This window comes from Synchiropus splendidus, chromosome 15, assembly GCF_027744825.2.
Source record: "Synchiropus splendidus isolate RoL2022-P1 chromosome 15, RoL_Sspl_1.0, whole genome shotgun sequence".
Taxonomy (NCBI): Eukaryota; Metazoa; Chordata; class Actinopteri; order Syngnathiformes; family Callionymidae; genus Synchiropus; species Synchiropus splendidus.
This window is the reverse complement of record NC_071348.1, coordinates 5,723,162-5,741,532: the sequence shown is the minus strand read 5'-3', so window position 1 is coordinate 5,741,532 and position 18,371 is coordinate 5,723,162. Positions and strand designations below refer to the sequence as shown.

General features: G+C 46.5%; 1 protein-coding gene across 10 annotated transcripts in view; it reads left to right on the top strand.

Moving 5' to 3' along the window:
- syngap1b (synaptic Ras GTPase activating protein 1b) overlaps positions 1-18,371 on the top strand; it is a 78,090-nt gene that overhangs the window by 25,389 nt on the left and 34,330 nt on the right. For 9 of the 10 annotated variants that reach the window (XM_053844126.1, XM_053844134.1, XM_053844135.1 and 6 more), the window contains 2 exons: positions 2,048-2,298; positions 10,426-10,531. In XM_053844126.1, coding sequence (XP_053700101.1) covers positions 2,048-2,298; positions 10,426-10,531 — 357 coding nt within the window. The remainder of the gene's footprint in view (positions 1-2,047; positions 2,299-10,425; positions 10,532-18,371) is intronic. The other variant, XM_053844137.1, reaches the window with a different exon arrangement.

Here is an 18,371-nt window from a genome sequence, read left to right as displayed (position 1 = left end):
AGTTAGTAAACAATGTTGTTACTGTTTAGCACTGCTATTCAGGAGAGTCTCTGTGCGATTGTTTCTGTGCTCCATTTCTGATTCGCATTATTGAGGTGAGCTCAATGCCAGGTTCACCTTCATTTTCCACTCTTGCCTTCCTGCTCTGCTCTTCCTCCCTTATGTCCAAAGAGCTTTCATGTATGGGACTCATCCATTCCCAGAGGAGTGTCATCTGTGTGAATCCCAGTCATGGAATATTGAATTATGAATGTCACTTTTGAACAATGTAAGACCTGGCCAACTGACAGAGCCAACCATGTGAGCGTGTGCAGGTGTGAGCGGTGTACAGTCACTCCACTGATACAAGCCCCAGACTGTCACATACAAATTTTCAACCGAGTCGCAGACCCACTCAGGTGTATGGGACTCATCTGGCTGCCACTTCCCGTCTTCGGATTGGAAGTTCAGTCATGGGATGTTGATATTTTCTGCCCAGTATAGGTCACAAGTTTTCGTCCCAGTCAAAAGTTTCCTCTCGTATTGTGGGTGTCTGTTGGTCCGTGTGTGGCTCCCAGTGTCTGTCGATCTGCTGGCGAAGTGGTCACTTGGATGTGCGCGATTCAGGCAATGAGTCAAAATGGCTGCATTCAGGATGAATGTGATTCCTGGAGAGGTTTAAGTTTATGATATGTGAGTGTCATCCATTCTTGATCACATCCTTCTGCGGGGTCTCGCTCAGACATGTGGGACTCCCATGTTAGTACACAAGTACTTGAAGGACTGAACTAAAACGACGACTGTCTAACCTCCTTAATTTTTGTGTACAGTTTGCGCTTTTCTAATGATTCACTTGCATCAAATACAAATTGTAAACACATTGGACTCCTTCAAATAGAATCTAATTCTCGCTCGGTGAAACTTAAGCTCAGCAGCTGCTCCAGATGATTTGGACACTCCAGTCCTGGTGGACAGACAACATATGGCCAGTTTAATCCAGCCCTCTAAACGTCCGCTTCAATCCGCAGTGGCGCCGCCAGCTTATCTATATTTCAGCAGCTTGATTCATAATTCAGAACGGAACCTGAAAGATCAACCCAGTTGTTATTTTGCTGTAATTAGACGATTGCCTGTTTTGCTTCGGCGTCCCGGCTGCAGAGAGAGAAGCAGCGTAGCCGATGGGAGAGGGGGCGGGGAGGGTGGGCCAGAGAAGTGGTGATGCAGTGAAGTAATCAGTTATGACACGCTGTCGTGTTGCACATGGGCCCTCAGGTGACTGAATCTGGCTCGCAGACACGGGGACTGAGCTCTGGGCTTCAATATAACACCCACACGGTCTATTTCCTGCTTCAAACACTTGTCTTCTGAGGAGAAACGAGGTGGAAGGGTCAATGGTGACCGGCTCTGTTGACCAGGGGCCATGTCTTGGGTCCGCTATTGTAGTTTGTGACAACGCTATCACATAAAACACATTCTCCACCCGTGTCTGCTGTGTGAATGTGTGAAAATGCGTCTGTCAAGCCCGAGGACTAGAGGACTCTAGCGGCTGGCTTCAGCCGAAGAAAGCGCCCAGGGACAGGACGACTCGGACTGACTCACAACCTCCCTGTCTCTCTCCCTCTCCCCGCTTTTGGTTTGAGAATCAACTTTGACTTGAGCGCCGATCAAGTCAGCCTCAGGAGGATCTCAAGCTTCCCTCCACCCCTCCTCAAATGTTGAGCATACAAACGGAACACTGAAGCTACACAAATCTCTTACTGCACCACAATGATAATCTCCAACTCACTTGCATAGAGCTTATCTTTCTATTAAACCTGGTATCAGGGATTTCTGTGACTCAAGAGAGTCACTGACTTTGACTCATGCTGTCATTGGTTTTGTGTGCAACACGTGGTTTGTTTGAGGAGTGCATGAGTACCACTGAATCGACAAGTCACCAGGGAGCCCTCTGGTGGTCAGCATGCATCTAAAACTTGATATAAACTTTTGCTGCACCTGTAAGTACTCAAAAGTTGAGCAGCTCCTGACTGACCTTCTCCTTCCTGTGCCTCTCCCTGTTCTCTCCCAGATGCAAGGTGTGTCGCCCCACCCTCCTACCATCATCACCATCACCGCTCCCACGTCCACTCCTTCCACACTCCCTCCTACGACCGCCCCGCCTATGACCGCCCCTCGCACGACCGCCCTTCCTTCAGCCGCCCCTCGCACGACCGCTCCATCTACGACCGTCCCACGCACGACCGCCCCGCCCACGACCACTGGAACCCCCGTCACCGTGTGAGCTCCGGAAAGCATCTCTACATGTTGGACCAGGAGGAGGTAGGGTACACGCTCTCGCACTGAGTCACGTGTGAGGCTCATTTATTAAAACTCCATCATCATAGACCTTTGAATGACAAACTGGCTCGACGACATGACTGCAGTCTTTCAGCTTGTTAACTGTGTGAGCAGAATCTGAAGTCCAGAAGAGCTTACGTAATGTTACTCCATCTCTCTCTGCTCCCACATGATGTTACATGAGATCAGATAGAGGCTCCTTCCAGCTGGTGTTTGACTCTATGTGAGAGTCACAGTCTTTTTTCATCTCAATTAATCTGTCAGTTTTAAATTAATGTATCTGGATTTAGTTCTGATCCACTTGTGCGTTACCTGCAGCCTGTAGCTTGTAGCCGACGAGGAGAAATGATTCGGACTCACAAATGTATGAATTTTCTTTTCTTTCTTTTTTTTGCATTTACTGATCTGAGGTCGGGTCGTGGAGGCAGCATCTGAAATAAAGAGGGCCAGACTTCCCTCTCTCCTGGTCTGGGCCAGTAGAACGGGACAAGATGCCGAATCATCAGAACATTTTTTCTTGGAGAAACAGAGGTTCTACTCCGTGTCTCTCCTTGATGACTGAGCCTTTCTATGTATGAGAGAGAGTCCAGACACTGTGCAGAGAATCTCTTGCATCACAAGTGAGCGTCTCATGTCATGGCTTCAGGTTCAGTAGAGCTGCTGCTGAGTTGTTTATTTTTAATATGAACTGATTCATATGTTTTTCAGTTAGTTCTATTTGGAGATGATTTCCAGCCAAGTAAAGACAATCTAGCCTCATTAATAGTCTGGAAGGGTAACTGAGTTGATTTATGGCTTTAATAATTGAATTTCAAATGGCCTCTTTTTGGGGGTCTAACCATTTAAACTTTAAATCGTACATCCTAAATGACCAGGCGAGGGTGCTGTTCCTCAACTGAAGCACTAGTGCCGGCCCTTTAAAATTCATGTCGCAATATTCAACACACCTCGTCGTCTCTTCGGTTTTACTGCCAGTATTGTGTAGTTACAGCCCTATTGAGGATTAAAGCATCGGGGTGAAGGAAGTCTGACCAGGGCCATAAAGCAGATCTGTTACGGCCAGTAAAAGCGTGCGGGGGGCCCAGTTCGTGGCTGCCAATAGTATTTCACTGTGTCATCACTCAGCGTAACAGAGCACAGGCTGTGATGCTTCTTAGGCCTGAAAGGACCGACCGGAGAGCCCGGTCTAATTAGTCAGAGTCTTGTCGCGGCTAATTGTGCCAATGAGGCGGCAGCTGTAGATCGTAGTGCTGACGCAAAGTCGGCGTCACCACAGCGACGAGAGCGTTAATTAGAATTGCAGTGTCCTTACTGTCGATGAGAACTTCCAGCAGTCCAGCTCCACTTCATTTTTCTGATCTACAGAAGGACCTGACCTGGTAACCTCCTCTGAGGTCCACAATCCATGTGTGCTGCTTTCCAGAATCATGTCATCTGGGCGAGATCCACCATAGCTGCAACCCAGCTATGCTTGCCCTGGTTCTGACCTCAGACACCTGATCCCAACCTTTCACTCCTGTTCGAGGGACATTTCATTTGGTGTAGTCTGAGGTGGTCCCCTGGGTCTGACACCTGACAGAGGGAACCAAAATGACATGTCGTGCTTGTAATGTACACCACACCCCAGAGTGAAGCATGGCTCCAGGTCGGTGTGTGACCTCAGTGGGTCTCTAAGATGTGTAATATACAGTGTGTCCGAGTTCCTCCCGGTTACATCAGGCGATAGCTGAGAAGATCCACTCCATCACAAGGCATTTGGAGCCAAAAATCTCCCAGATACAAGGTTAACTTTCTCTTTTCACTGCTGCGTTCCTGCTTTGCTCGACCACTATGTCGCGAAAGCCTCTGTTACGTCAGTTCGCCTCCTGTAGCCAGTTCCTGGTGATCTTAGCTCCATATTGCCTATGTTAATTCCACAGAGGCGAGATGTTTTCGATACATTATGCATTCCTGCCCTCCATCTATTTCACTGACGGCCTTCTTTCTCTTCCCATCTGCTCCATCCTGTTTTCTCTCTCCTCTTCGTCCTCTCTTGCTCCTCCCGTCTGTCAGGGCCAATCGCTGACAACCTCTGTTTCAGGTGACTGACAGGATTCAGTCATTCCTTTTAGTTCTGCCGTGGTGATCAGATGGAGCGAGGGGGGAGAGGTTTACCTCCTGGGGAGACAAGCTGCTGTTTTGGGGAGTAGGACTCCTCTAGAGCAGCTAAAATGTCTCTCCACGGTTAATTGCGTTAATGAATGCAACTCTTGGCTCCTGGTGTGAATGTTTCCGTCGACACTCTGCTTGTCTACAAGCAGTGACTCTGTTCTTTGCCTTCTAACCGCCACAGTTTCAACAACTATGAGTCGTGTTTAGACGCTATTTTGGATTTGGAATGTAAAGTGGACGTGATTTTAAGCATCATATTAGCATCAAGAGGTTCATATTGATGAATCAAGCATTCCATTTGGAGCTGTGCAGGAGACTACGTTGATGTGCCAAAATGTAACAGGTTCTTTGCCTCCCTCTAGTGGTCGCAAAATGAAACACAGATGGTTGGTGAAAGCACTGGGATGTGTCAGATTCGAAAAGCTCTTTGTTGTTTGAACATTGTATTTTGAAGCCATTTCTTCAAAAATGAAGTATATTTTAATGCTTTTATATTTATTCTTATAAAGTCTAACCCAAGGTAGGTTGGTGACCTTGGACTATGATTTCTAACAATGATCTTCTCATGATATGTAGTGAGTAGGTGTTTTAGTAGAATCTTGGAGACATGATGGTTCAGACACGAGGAGAGGATAGAAAGATGGAGTCAAGGACGATGACCAATAAGGTTCATGATGAATGAATGAGGATGATCAGGAAAGGTTCATCTGGAGCACTTGCTGTGACAACACTGATCAGAAATGACGAAAAGAGATAATTAGCTAGCATCATCCTACTGTGTTGAAAAACACAAATAAATGCAATGCTGGATCATCATACCTATACTTAACTCTACTATATGTTGTACATGCCAGTGAGAAACTATATTCAACGTGTATCTCTTATTCTAGTTGTTAGTCATTTTCACAGTTGCAGCTGTAGTCCATTAGCTGCTGTGATATCTTTTGTCCTCCAGGGGGAGGTAGAGTGCTGATGGAGATGTCTGCCAGATTCCCTCTCCTCCTACTCCACCTTCTCTTGTCTCACGTTAATTTGAGGTGACAGAGGTTCATAAGCCGTGGCCACGCACCAGTGCCCTCTCCCCCCGAAGTCACGGGTCTGACTGTGCCAGGGTTATGTAAGCTCATCTGAAGGGGGGGGTGTCGCAATGACTTGTGTGAAATGTGACAGAAACTAAAACCTTCAGCTTTAAATTCTCCTCTTCACTATTATGAAAGTCTGAGAATCAGCAGCCGGCAGCGACTGAACAGCAGCGGTGGTGGAGCAGAGTTGTGGATGACCCTGCCGCGCACATTCAGGTGGCTGCTGTGTGGGTGTGAATGGATTAATTATGTAATGAATGTAGGTGGACAGTGACTTTCAGAAAAGAGGAAAACGCATTGATTGTTTTGGTAACAAATGTTTTTTTCAAAAACTATTTCATGCACCTCAAACCTGCAGAAAGGTCACGCGGATGGTAGCAGAGTTTAAGCAGCCTTTACCCAAGTGTTTGATTAATGTCCCCCTCGGAGAGTGTACAGTTTTTCTCCAATTCCTCTGTGGCGCCCAGAGGAAAAGGGCTAATTTGTCTCCTGCCAACTTTCCTGAAGCAACTGCCAGATCCCCATGACCTTAAAAGCTTTCTCTGCCATTTCTCTTTCGGTTAAGAGGGATTGTCCTTTGCCAGCTGCGTCTCCGTGGGGCGCAAACACTTAAGAGCATTCTTGGGGTACTACATCTACATCCACCTCCATCCTGTGTGGCGGTGGATGTAGATGACATTTAATCGAAATTGAAGTTGCTTTTTTTATTGCTAGTAAGGTTTCAACCCTCAGGTTTTACTAGGCAGACAGCGCGTTTGTGCGGTGCAGTACCAGCTAGATACCGGAGTCATGTTGGTGAGGTGGCAGTGTGGAAACTGGAGTCATTAGAGAAAGGTGTAACGCTACTGAAAGATCAAGAGAAAGGGGCATGCGAAAGTCGGAAAGGTGACAGAGCAACCGTGCGACTCCAAGGCCTTTAAGGGTTGGAATCGAGCATTTAAAGGAAAGAAGGTAATCTGGTTGGACTGGGAAGACAGTGCCATTCAATGGTGGTGAAGGAGTTTGGCTAGAATGTAGGATATCGGTGAAGTCAACATGGCAAAGCCTTGGTGAAAAGTCCTGCAAAGGGTATTGAGTGTTAAGACTCCTGAGACTGAGAATGGGCATGAATGGAGTGGAGTCAAGACAGGAAGGTGAGTCAGGAAGGCCAGTCAAAAGGTGAGTCAGATGATCATTGCACAGGGTGAAAAGCTTGCCAAAAGACAACATGGCACAAGTGCTGTGGGCTTACGGATGATCAGGTGGGTGGGGGGGTGAGGAATGTTGTGAAAGGAAGGCTGGTCTTTGGGGAGAGGTGAGTCAGTGTGGGAAGTGTTTGAGTGTTGAAAGGTGTGTTGGTGGGAATGTGCCCGCAAAGGTGGGAAGTAAACCCAAGTGTTGACATGAGCCAATGTGGCAAGGGATGCATGGTGGGAAGGACTGTGATGGTTTGGTGCACAAGGGTGGGAACAGTGAGTGGAAAGAACAGGCGTGTCTGCACTGTGCTGTCTCTTTACAAATATGTTGGTGGACTTCAAACAATGAAGATGAACTGGATGTTTTGGCACGGGCGGACATCTAGTGTGCCAAGCAGTTGGTGCACCTGTCATCCTGACAAAATGGGCTCAGAAGAATATAAGTGCCCTCAGATTTCTCAATATAATTTGGCAGAGTGGCAGCTACGAAACCCCCCACGTCCACAAGAGTTTTTACAGACGTACTGACATTTTTAGAAGTCATTTGTCAGCAAAGTAGTCCCTGAACTTCCACACTTAATGTGGGCAGAAGACCTACCTCTATGTTCACTGTGCTGCATCAGTGAGTGTTCTCACCGGGCTGAAGGACATTGCCCGCCGATGGTCAGCTCAGCCACCTTTCATAATGCTGCTCCTCTGGAGACTTGTTTTTCTGGTTTCCTGCGTCAGACTGCGGTAATGTGCTTGTTTTTCAAGACAGAAATAGACTTCAGAACAAAGAATAGTTTTTGAAAGTGGCATTAGCTCACACCATCTCCTCACTGGAGGACACATCCTGATGTTGCTTGAATCGAGCATCCAAACCTGCAAGGGTAAACAATAGCAGCCATCCTACCAGTGTTTGTTGCTCTTTGGCTAAGAGGTAAGAAAGCTGTCGCAAGATGTTTGTGTAAAATAAATGGCTGCATTAAGTGAGCAGGAAAGTCGTGCTCACATTTCCACAGAGGTCTGATGAAGCAGTCAAAACATTGGTGTTGTGAATCGAGCAAAGAAGTGAAGTGTGTCCCGGAATGATGAAGCAAAAAGGCCACTGGTCTGAAAACCAGATGAAAGTTGACCACCTCAGAGGTAATAGTGATCCTGAAACAGTTGCAGAGTTGCGCTGTTTAGTTTCCCCTGCAGTTGGGAACATCTGACCAATCAGATCTCGTCTCCTGGAGTGGAACAAGTGCTTCCAGGTGTTTCACCCCCTCACTGGCTGAGGAGGTGAGGCGCCCTGGTGGCCCCGCTTCATCCGCGACTACTGGGTCTGCACCGTGACTCCAGCTGTCAGTGATGAATCGCACCATGCACGGTGCCACCAGGGGGCTGCACGAGTGGGCTGCGTCTCTCTCAAGCGCAATTTGGCAAAATTACCATATTTAGCTGCACGCAAATGGGTTGCATTGACATGGGAATGTTGTTGTTACACAAGTGCCGATTACTTTCAGCTAGCAATGTGGAGACGCGCGCTACAGTCCTCCTCGCTCCAAACATCTGTTTTGTAAGGATCTCGTACAGTAGATCTTTTTTTGGATTCCATGGCAACGCAATGAAGAAAGCATCACTGTGACACAGCAACAACCTCTCCATCGCTGCTGAGGCATTCAGGGTCCATGTTTTCCACTCATGCCCACTCATGGTTCTCTCACACAGAGCTGACACTAAACTCCACTTCAGCTGAAAAGATGAGTTAGCATGTCCGCCGTAGCATTTTTACTGTCAACGATGGCTTGTTATTGAAACGACTAAGTGACTGCCAGGCCAACAAGGCAGCTCTACAAATACTAAGGCCATCACGCTTTATTAACAATTCACAGCAACACAAAAGACATGTCGATCTCACGCACAGTTAACCCTGTGCCAAGATGCCACTACCTGAAACATTTGTTGAACCAGAACTGAACTCTTCACATGCTTCATATGTTACGAAGCAGCTGTAGCTTTGTGTGCGAGTGCTTGCATGAGAAGAACTTGGTTGAGTTCAGATGAAAAAAAGAGGAAAAAGTTTCACCCAACTTCACAGCCAGAGTCTCAGCAGCGCATATGTATAACAACGTAGTTCTCCATAAAATAGTGATTAACGCCTGAGAAGCATTGTGATGATTCACAGGCTCAGCCTTCAGTGAAAGTGTGTCAGCTCTGCGCTCATAAAAAAAGGAATCTATATGAGTTGCTGCAGATGATCGCACTGTAACTCCATCACAACTGGCATGCATCAACATTGTGTCTCTGGGAGCCGCTGCAGTTGGATTTATGAGGATGAAGAGACTGGTGCGATCGATGCGGCGTCATGTCTGAGCGGACTTTCAGATGGTGGCGCTGCAGTGAATTCTTTATGTGTGCTCTGTTTGATTGGCACATTTCTGCGGTATTGTGGCGATGTGGGCAACACCCACACACACAACGTCCTATGGCTGTCAGTCAACTTCACAGATCTCTGCAAGTGAGTGGCACTCCAGTGTCTGCCGAGACATATGGCTCAGTGCGACCGGCTGCTGCTGGATTCGCCCCAAACCCTTCTGGGCTTCAGCTTTCCCCGCAGTGAGTGGTTAGCTCTCCCTCTGACACCGGCTGTGTGCTCACACCAGCCTCAGTACTGGATACACAAGGCTGCCATCAGTTCAAGTCCTTGGCCGTGCCAGTGAGGACGAAACAAAAATTCGCTATGTGAAGGATTTTCTTTTATTTCTGGCCCTGTTTTCCTCATTATCTGGCCAATGAGTTGAAGGAGACACTGTTGTTGTTGTTGTGTGAAGAATATCAACTGGGTTCAGGTTCAGGTTGTGCTGAGTCTCATTTCCTATCTCAGCCTGCTCTTTCAGATCTCTTGATCATCCTCTTGTCCAGGGTGGTGCAGGTTTTGGTTCCGACCAATCCAGCTGAAACAAGCAACACCAGCTTGAGCATCAACTGATAACAGTGATCTGATTGGTGAAGCTTGGTTGGCTTCACTACCCCGGTCTTCTGCTGTAGCTGCACCTTCACTGCCTCATTCATTCATGGTTGTCGTCCCCTTCTTTCAGGTTCCAATGTTCTTGGCCCAACAATATCAAACTACTTTACCACGATGCATTTACTTTGATTTCATTAGAACCTGGAACCACTAAAAAAAGTTTGATATCAGGCACTTACTCTGTATTACTGTGAGGTTTTGACTAAGTTTGACCAACAGTTGCAATTGGGGGAAAAAAGAAGAAAAGAAGAAATGCAGAAGAAAAAAAATCAACTTTTCAACTTGTTTTACAATACAAACTTGTGTAACAACAATAGGAAAACAGACAGAGATGGAAGAAGTACATTACTGTCATGAATTACTTCAGCAGCTTCAGAAATACATTTTAAATACAGATGCATTAGCCCACAAAAAAATACTCTGGTAAAGTATAGCTGCCCTAAAACAGTACTCAAGTACATTAAATATTTGTTTTACTTTGTTACGCTTCAAATTATTTTTCAGATTTGACCTCCAATGGTGTTTTCCAGGGCCATTCTCTTTGTTTCGCTCCCTCTCATGCACATAAGAGTAGACTTTCCTTCTTGCATAATGTATTTTTAGTCCGATGTTTGGGTGCTACTGTGAAGACAGTTGTCTCTGCTGAACGCTCTACATAGCAACAGCGACTGGATGGTTGATAACCACAAGTGTCCTCTCTGTGCAGGTACATCCCCTACTGATGCGCGAGCGGCGCTCAGAGTCTCACAGGAACAAGCTGCTGCGGCGGACCGTCAGCGTTCCTGTTGAGGGAAGACACCATCCGGAGATGGGTGAGTGGAAAAACTGCTTCACAAACACCACACTGGAAATGTAAATGGGCGTCTTCTGTCCTGCGATACCTCCTCTACATGACAATCCAGTTAAGTCCGTTAATGAGAACCGGATCTCTCGGGACCCCTGGACAGAAGTAACCAGAGTGTGTCCTTGTTCAAATTAAGACAAGGCAGGGATTAAAGGTGTCGGCATGAGCGAGTGTAACTTATTCCTCCATAATCCTATCAGCGGAGATTAGTCTTGTTTGAGTCTTGCTGGCGTTTCTGTCGATGGTCGTGTTGTGGTCCCATTAAAACAAAATACTTTGACTCTATCAGTGAGGCAGAACGGTGAAGATGAAGCGTTGTGTGTTTCATTTGATCTTATTCACGTCAATGTAGCAGAGCGTGAGATTGACGTATGTTGCCGTTTTCCTTTCTGTCTGGCCTCGTCTGTGTCTGGTTTGTTCAGTTCCACACTTCTGACTTGGCTTCTCCTGACTCAGTCCCTCATCCTGGGCTATTTCAGGGGCTCCCTCGTGTCATGGATCTGCAGTCTCTGAACTCCCCGAATGCTTTCGCTGATTCATCCATATGAATGTTTCCCTGCTGTCTGCTCAAGTGACAACACATCAGTGCACGTGCTCACATTTTCCCTATAACGTCTCTTCTTAAGCTAGCCGCCGCCGCTTCAGGCTGTGACGCCATTAACAACCATCTGTGGTGTCCTCTCCAAATCGGCCGTTGGGAGGTCGTGTGAAGGCAGAAGTTTGAAAGCACCTTTAATCACTACAAAAGGTGTTCCGTCTGTTTCTCCCCACCCGATTAATGCTCAGGGACTGCTGACATTGTGAATTACACTTCACTCATGCTGCTGAAGCTCCGACCTACACAAACGAGTGTGTTTATTGAATGTAGCTGGTAGCCTAACAAGGATGCGAACAAGAGTGCTAGCATGTAGTGCTAGGTTGCAATGCTTCTAAAAGTTTTTTTTCAGCACAAACTACTTGAGAGTGTCCAGTGGAGGTCTGCCCAGAATATTTGAGCCACTTCAGCTGGCTTCTCTTGGAGCTGAGGTTCTGCTCTGAGTCTCTCCTGGATGACTGACATCAGGTGTAGGTCACCGCTAATGACCACTGGAGGGAGTAGAAACCTGGATCCTTCACCTTCTTCACTGATAGATACAGATCGAAGGTCTGGAAACCATGTGCCAGCAAAATAATTCATACACTCCTTCCTGAAAGTAATCACTTCAGTGTATTTGTAGCCCAGGAAGTTCATTCTAGCAGGGGTGACTAATGACACCTGTCCGCATCTGGAAACTTTCAATGAGGATTAAGGAGCGCAAGTGGTCTAGTCTCTCTCCTGAAATGATGAGTGGGTGAGCTTTCACTCCATGTGACCTCATCGTTGTCTCCGGATCGCCGTGTTCCCGAGCACTAAAGCTGGATTGAACTGCTGGAGCTTGCAGTTGTCAACATTATCCACGTTTGAGCATCAGCCTTGATTCATGATAGTGGCAGAAGTCGCACAACAACCCCAGCTGGAGACGCACGAGTCATCGTGGGACCTTTACGGGCACCACTGGCAGACTTTCAGCTGATCTGATCATTTCACCTTTTTTGGGTTCCCAAACTCTTTAAGACGATAATTAGAGTATAATGACGACATTAATTTTCCCTTGTAATTAGCCGCTGCTCGCACTCGCTATGCAAATATGAGAGGTAATTAACATTTCAGGACTGTGACGGGGGAATTACACGTTTCTCAGCCAGGCACAAACAACATTCTTCCCACTTCAGTTTGTTTTGGACTATTGTTCTAAACTGCCGACGAATGATTCTGTTCCAACTCCAAACAAACTCATTTCCCAATCCATAACGAAGAGATCAATCACCATTAATTTGATTATAATTGCTGTTTTATCGGCTGAAAAACTGCTCGGAATACAGATGTGAATCAAGTCTCAGACTCAGAGTCAGTCCGCAGTAAGCTTGAGGAATTTCTCAGTCCGGTCCATGTTCTCACGTTGGAAGTAGGCGACTTTCCCACAAAGACTTTTGCTTACTCTTTGCATACTGAACATGTTTAACTATTTTGATTATCAACCCTGACAGTTTTTTGGTCGGATTATTGGGACAAACGCACCGTTAACACACCTCGGACCAGAGGATCATCTCGTCCTCAGATGAGATAATGAGGCATTTGTTCTCCTTGGACGGGAAGAAGCAAAATCAGGACGAAAATAATGATCATGATGTGTGTGCCCTTCGGATGAGATTTGTTCGTCCACACCCATTTCAGAATGATGTTATCAGCAATGAGAGTTGGTTTCATATCCAAGCGAATGAGAACATAAACTCACTCATCAACTAGTGAAAACTATCCGAACTGCAGGAACCTGAATGCAAAATTTGGACTCAAACAAGTGCAACAGTGAGCAGGAACAGAGTGTGAGCATCTAAAAAGCAGCTGCTAGAAACACCATGAAGAGCCAGATCCTCTGATCCACTGGCTTGTGTCATGTTTTATCCTAAGAAAAGTGTCCACGTAAATTCGCACCTTCAAACATGAAGAAACCGCTCGACACCCCTGAAGTAAAACAGGCGTCTGTTGTCCATCACTGCACTGACTCTCGACAGCAGCCAAATGAAACAGTTTAGAGCTTTACTTTTGGTCTGAGCCCCCCTCACCGCTGCCTCCTCCTGCTTCACACTTTTCTCTCAAAATTGCTTTGCCAAGGAGGCCATGTTCCCTGCAGTGAATCACTGAGCACAAAGTTGCCTTAATGGCTCCCAAAATAAAAGGAAGCTAGCATTTGGCATGTTCTCAGATAAACATCACAAAGCACCTGGAATTCAGACGTCATGTGGCCTCCCAAACTCAATGCTGAGTATCCTGAATTTTGAAGACCAGATCCGCTTCGTGCTCAAGGAGGGAATGAGATCGAGGCCCAACATTCCTCTGTCGCCGAAACTGCAGGTGAATCACCTTGAACATCCCATCAAATAACTGACGTCATCGAAACAGTGAGTGTAAGCAACAACTGAACCGTTACAGCAAAGCAAAATTCCTCAGTTTTAAATGCTGTTGTCAAGAGGAGAATTTCCATTTTGTTCCTCAGGACGATCGGTCCAGCCTTTCAAGTGATGAGTTCACCATCGACGCCGTGGTATAATTAGCTGCGTCACTGATTCAGGATCAGAGTTGTTTCTTCTTGACAACGTGAGCCAAAATAGCCACGTTACGGATGACAGTTTCTCATCTTTGATTCGACTCCCTGAAGAAGCCCGGCCTGGCGTCAGGGTAGCTGACTCATCAAACTGTCTTGTGTTAGGAACCACAAATGAATACAAATAGCCAACGTCTTCTGACGGGTGCAAACACAAAATCCCTGTGAAAACGGGAGCTGCTTTTCATGGAGGTGAGGAACCGCTGAGCCGGATGTTTTCACCCCGAACAAATTCTCAAACTTGCTGTGCAGAGGTCCGACTGAAGTCACACAAGGAAGCGACTGAAACCTTTCTGCTTTCGGACTCTTGGTCCCTGGAGCTTCCTCTATCGTCCTGCTGTTCGCGCTTTACGCCTCTTTTTTTGCCACAGGAAGTAGATGATTTGATTACATAACTTTCCAAGTCTCTCTGAGTGATATCCCACGTGGGCTGGTGGGATCTAATGGACAGCTCTCTCATCATACCTGAGCGCGTGAGGAGAAAACAAGTGGTTGAGTGACAGTTGGCTCAGAAGACATTCACACACGTCTTCACAGTGTGACAGGGAGATTCGATCTGCCGTCTTGATGATGGGAGATCTAAGAATGTGACGGTCTCTTTTCTCCATGGTCTTGGTGACGTCATCTTCACACAGTGTGATTTGAGTCATGCAGCCATTACTGTCAGTGATGCCACTATGATCTTCATCATACTGAGCTGCAACGGTACGTTTATTTATAGGACATTTAGAGACAGGGAAACGCGTACAATAATGAAATATGAGATGCCAGTTAGATGGACTCGAATGTTGTTTTGTGAAGGTAAATATATTTGTTCTTGTTCTTTGGTCTTTGTTCTTATATCTCCTCAGTAATCAAGTCTGAATGTGTCGACTGAGTGAATATTGGTGTCGGTAATTTGCAGAGAAGGCATGATGGTGCAGCTCCATTCCTGTGGTCTCCTGGTGGAGCATCCAAATCTGAATACATTTGTTTCTGCGTTGACATCCATTATTATTCCAAAAGGGTTTGTTCAATTACAAAACATGTAAGAGCCTCTGAGGCCTGTGCTGCCGCCGCAGTCCTTGAGGTTTTACTGCCCCTCATACCAACACCAGGAGGTTTTTTGATGGAGACATTCAGTGGAAGAGGAACAGATGGTCGCACCTGCACATGCACCACGATGACCCGCGGCACCTCCAGGTCCTTGAGTGTGAGGCCAGTTTAATGTTCACCTCAAGGTTTTTCTGTTCTGTACACAGTTTTTGCTTAGTGACACACTTCACTGGCTCAGTCCCGCTGGCAGTTCATCAGCTCAGATTTTGGGGCAAAGTGAGTGCAGGTCTGTGTCAACGGAAGGTGCAAGTGACAAAATAAGGCTGATAGTTTTGAGATAAACATGGGTTCCATCAAATCCACACTCGTGTGGTTCGTGTTGTTCTGGTGGCCAGTTCCGGCATAGCCAACAAGCAGGCGAGGACTAAGGAGTCTGCCTCTCTTTTAAGGACCTCAAAGAGTTGCCAGGAGGTGTGGCAGTGGCAACCAAACATCCTGGGCCGTCGTCCATGTGCGAGAAATATTGTATAACCTCTTATTAATGTTGTGAATCCTGGTTTGTTGTTGGTGATGTACTGCAGACATCGAGCTCTTATGCAACAACATCTCTTTTCTTCGCTGTCCTCTGCAGCCGCTCTGACTCCCAAAAACAAGCGCAGCCTTTCATTTTGTTCTCAGCCCCAGTGACCCAGGTGTAAATGAAAAGCTAAGATACAGACGGAAGCAACCTTGACTGAGCCGCTGTGGAGTTGGCGGCACATCCGCCCCGACAAAAGAGTAAAAATAGACTGAAGAAAGCGATGGGAGATGGCAAGGACATGCTGGTTGGCACGACAGCCAACTCCATGTCATGTGTGTTGGGAACTTTATGAATGAGATGGTTGTTAAAGGTGTTTAAGTGGGTGTCTGCTCAATAGCTCTGTCTTGCTATTGATTTTTTTATTTCAGTTAGTGTCGCGCTGCTGTTTCTTGGTGTTAGAGTTGCTAAAGAGCCACCTTAAAAGTTCACTTAAATCTGACTCCATATACCTTACTCTGGGGTGTAGCTCCTCATGTGGAGACTTACTGAGGGGCTACGTGGTGGAGGACATGCTCCACCATGTGAGAATGCCCCAATATGACGGACATCTGAATAGATTGAATAGTGATATTACACGAGGAAGAAGAAGTATAGCTATGTGAGGGGAGGTTCCTGGGTTAAAGGAAACATGATTAGCCCTAGAGTGAGACACAGCAGCTTGTTTCGTCTCCAGATGAAGGGCAGTTGCTTCAGTCTGGAAGCGTCTGACTTGGATTATTTTACAAGCCAACTGTTGCATTCCTAAATCATCTTTCACACTTCAGCCAGCTCTATACTGCCGGATAACACTTGTTCCGATCTCGCCCTGAGGTGGTTGTATCTTTGGAAGTTGTAGTTTCTGAATGAAACAGTAGATCATACAAGACAGGAAAATCAAAGTTGCATGAGCTCAGCTGTGTCTCTTGTTCACAGGCGAGCCAACTTCTGGGATTAATTATTCTTCACGCTAGCAGATGTCGTGGACCTGTAGCTGGACGAGAACGGTTAACGTCCCCATCATTAGCGCGTTTATTTTACTTTACGAGGCTGTGAAACTGGTGATGCTCATCAGCGTGCTCTCATTTCTGTCTCTCTCACAGACGTCAAGCACAGACAAAGTTGACCCAGTTCAAATTTAAGATCACGCCAAGGTTTGTGCTCAACTTCTTCTGTTGTTGGTAAAATAGGAGAGAGAAAAGTTTGTCCAAATATTCCCAAGCCTACATGGAGATGTCATCCCTGAGGGGGCTTTGAAAAACTCCGCAGATTTGCAAAAATCAGTTTTGCTGTTTTGCTTTGCTGTGTTGATTTGCTGGAGCAGGTCTGCAAACGGTGACTGTAGTGAGGCTGTGGATATTAAACATCGGAGCAGCATCCGCTCCTATTCTTCCCATCATCCCATCAGCAACAACTTGATTAACTGATAACTTAAAAACACAACTCCAAACTAAAGCTCTGTCTTTGTCATAAATGACTTCAAGTCCAATTTCTAATAACTATCTTTAACAGTTTCATTTTGCGGCTGTGAGGACTGCACGGTTGCTAACCTGTGCTGACAGCTTAATCCCTCCACTTTTTTTCTCTGCACAAAAGCTCAAACTGCTGGCTCCTTAAAAACAATAGTCTTTCATGTGTCCGAACCGCAGCAGACCTTTTCGAGGCATTTGATTCTAATTCCAAACAAAGGAAGCACTCACAGAGGGGGCTTTTGAAATCCCTTCTGCCCTTCGTCAAGTCAGTCTTTTCTCTACAATGACCATTTTTAGCCAACCGTTTCTGACTCCGTCGGTGGTAGTGACGCTAGCACTTCTCGCTGCTGCTGCCTTCACACTCGGATCACACACAGCCAAAACCCCTGTCCTGAATAATGCGCCTAAATTACAATATATTTGAGGATGAGCCGAGTTCCCACAGCCAGGGCTGACCCACTTCCATGTCGGGACTGTAGACTTAGAAAATGAGCCATAGTTGGTGGACCATGTCAAGCTGCAGCTGGTTTACCAGCTGTGATGGATTATTTATGTCAGTGCTGCTATAATGCTGAGACTCCCAACCCCTGATCAGTGGATCGGAACCAGACCTCGCTACACTTGTTTGACTACTTGCACCAGAGTTGTTGCTTGTTTCGGGCCATCAAAGCGGCTTCCATCCACCTCTGGCGTCGGATGGTATAGATGCAGAGTTGTATCCCGCTATGTACTGTGGAAGTATACTAAAAGTTAACTAAGATCTGGACGTTGCCGTCTCTGATGTGCATTCCTGCAACTGCTATGAGGTCAGATTTTGAAATGTGTGGCTAGAAAATGCGCTGAAACTGTGACTCCGTCACTTTATTTATGTTGTGAACTTGTGCTACTGCGTTAACTTGACATGAAAGTTTGTTGGAATCTTGAACTTTTTAGGGCCTTGTCAAATGACTGGGCCGGGCCAAGTTTGGGCCCCGGGCCTTCAGTTTGACTCATGTTCTTTCCCACCTCTGTGCTCCATCCTGGTTAACTTTACATTTTTATCCAGCTCAGGTCCACATGAGCCAATTCTGGGAGTGTTTCATAACAGATTCTTTATCAGAGGGAAAGAAGGGCCAGTTGTTTGTGTTTAGCGTGGAGGTGAAAACAGAGATTTCAGGATACCAAATCTGCAGGCGTATGCAAACTTTGCATAAATCTAGTGGATGCAGTGATAGATATTGCAGCTCCCTCTCCTCCATTTACACCTGCTGGTGTGTGATATTAGTCTGCTGCTGACGCTCGGTGTGTGTTTCACCTCTGTTAATTTAATATTTGCACCGTAATGTAATGCACTCCGCTGAAGACGCGGGTGGATGAGGACGGTAGGATAATGATAGTGTGAGAGGAGGAGGAGAGGAGGGAGGTGTTGTCAGGCCAACCGCAGATCTGAGCCTTGCTGTGTTGAGATCCCATGATGCCCGTTCTCATGAGCAACATCAGAACCGCTGCGTCATGTGTACTGCTGTCGGTGAGTGGACACTAACGGGGGGCCCTCCCTGGAGTCTGCTGACTGAAGTCAGTGGT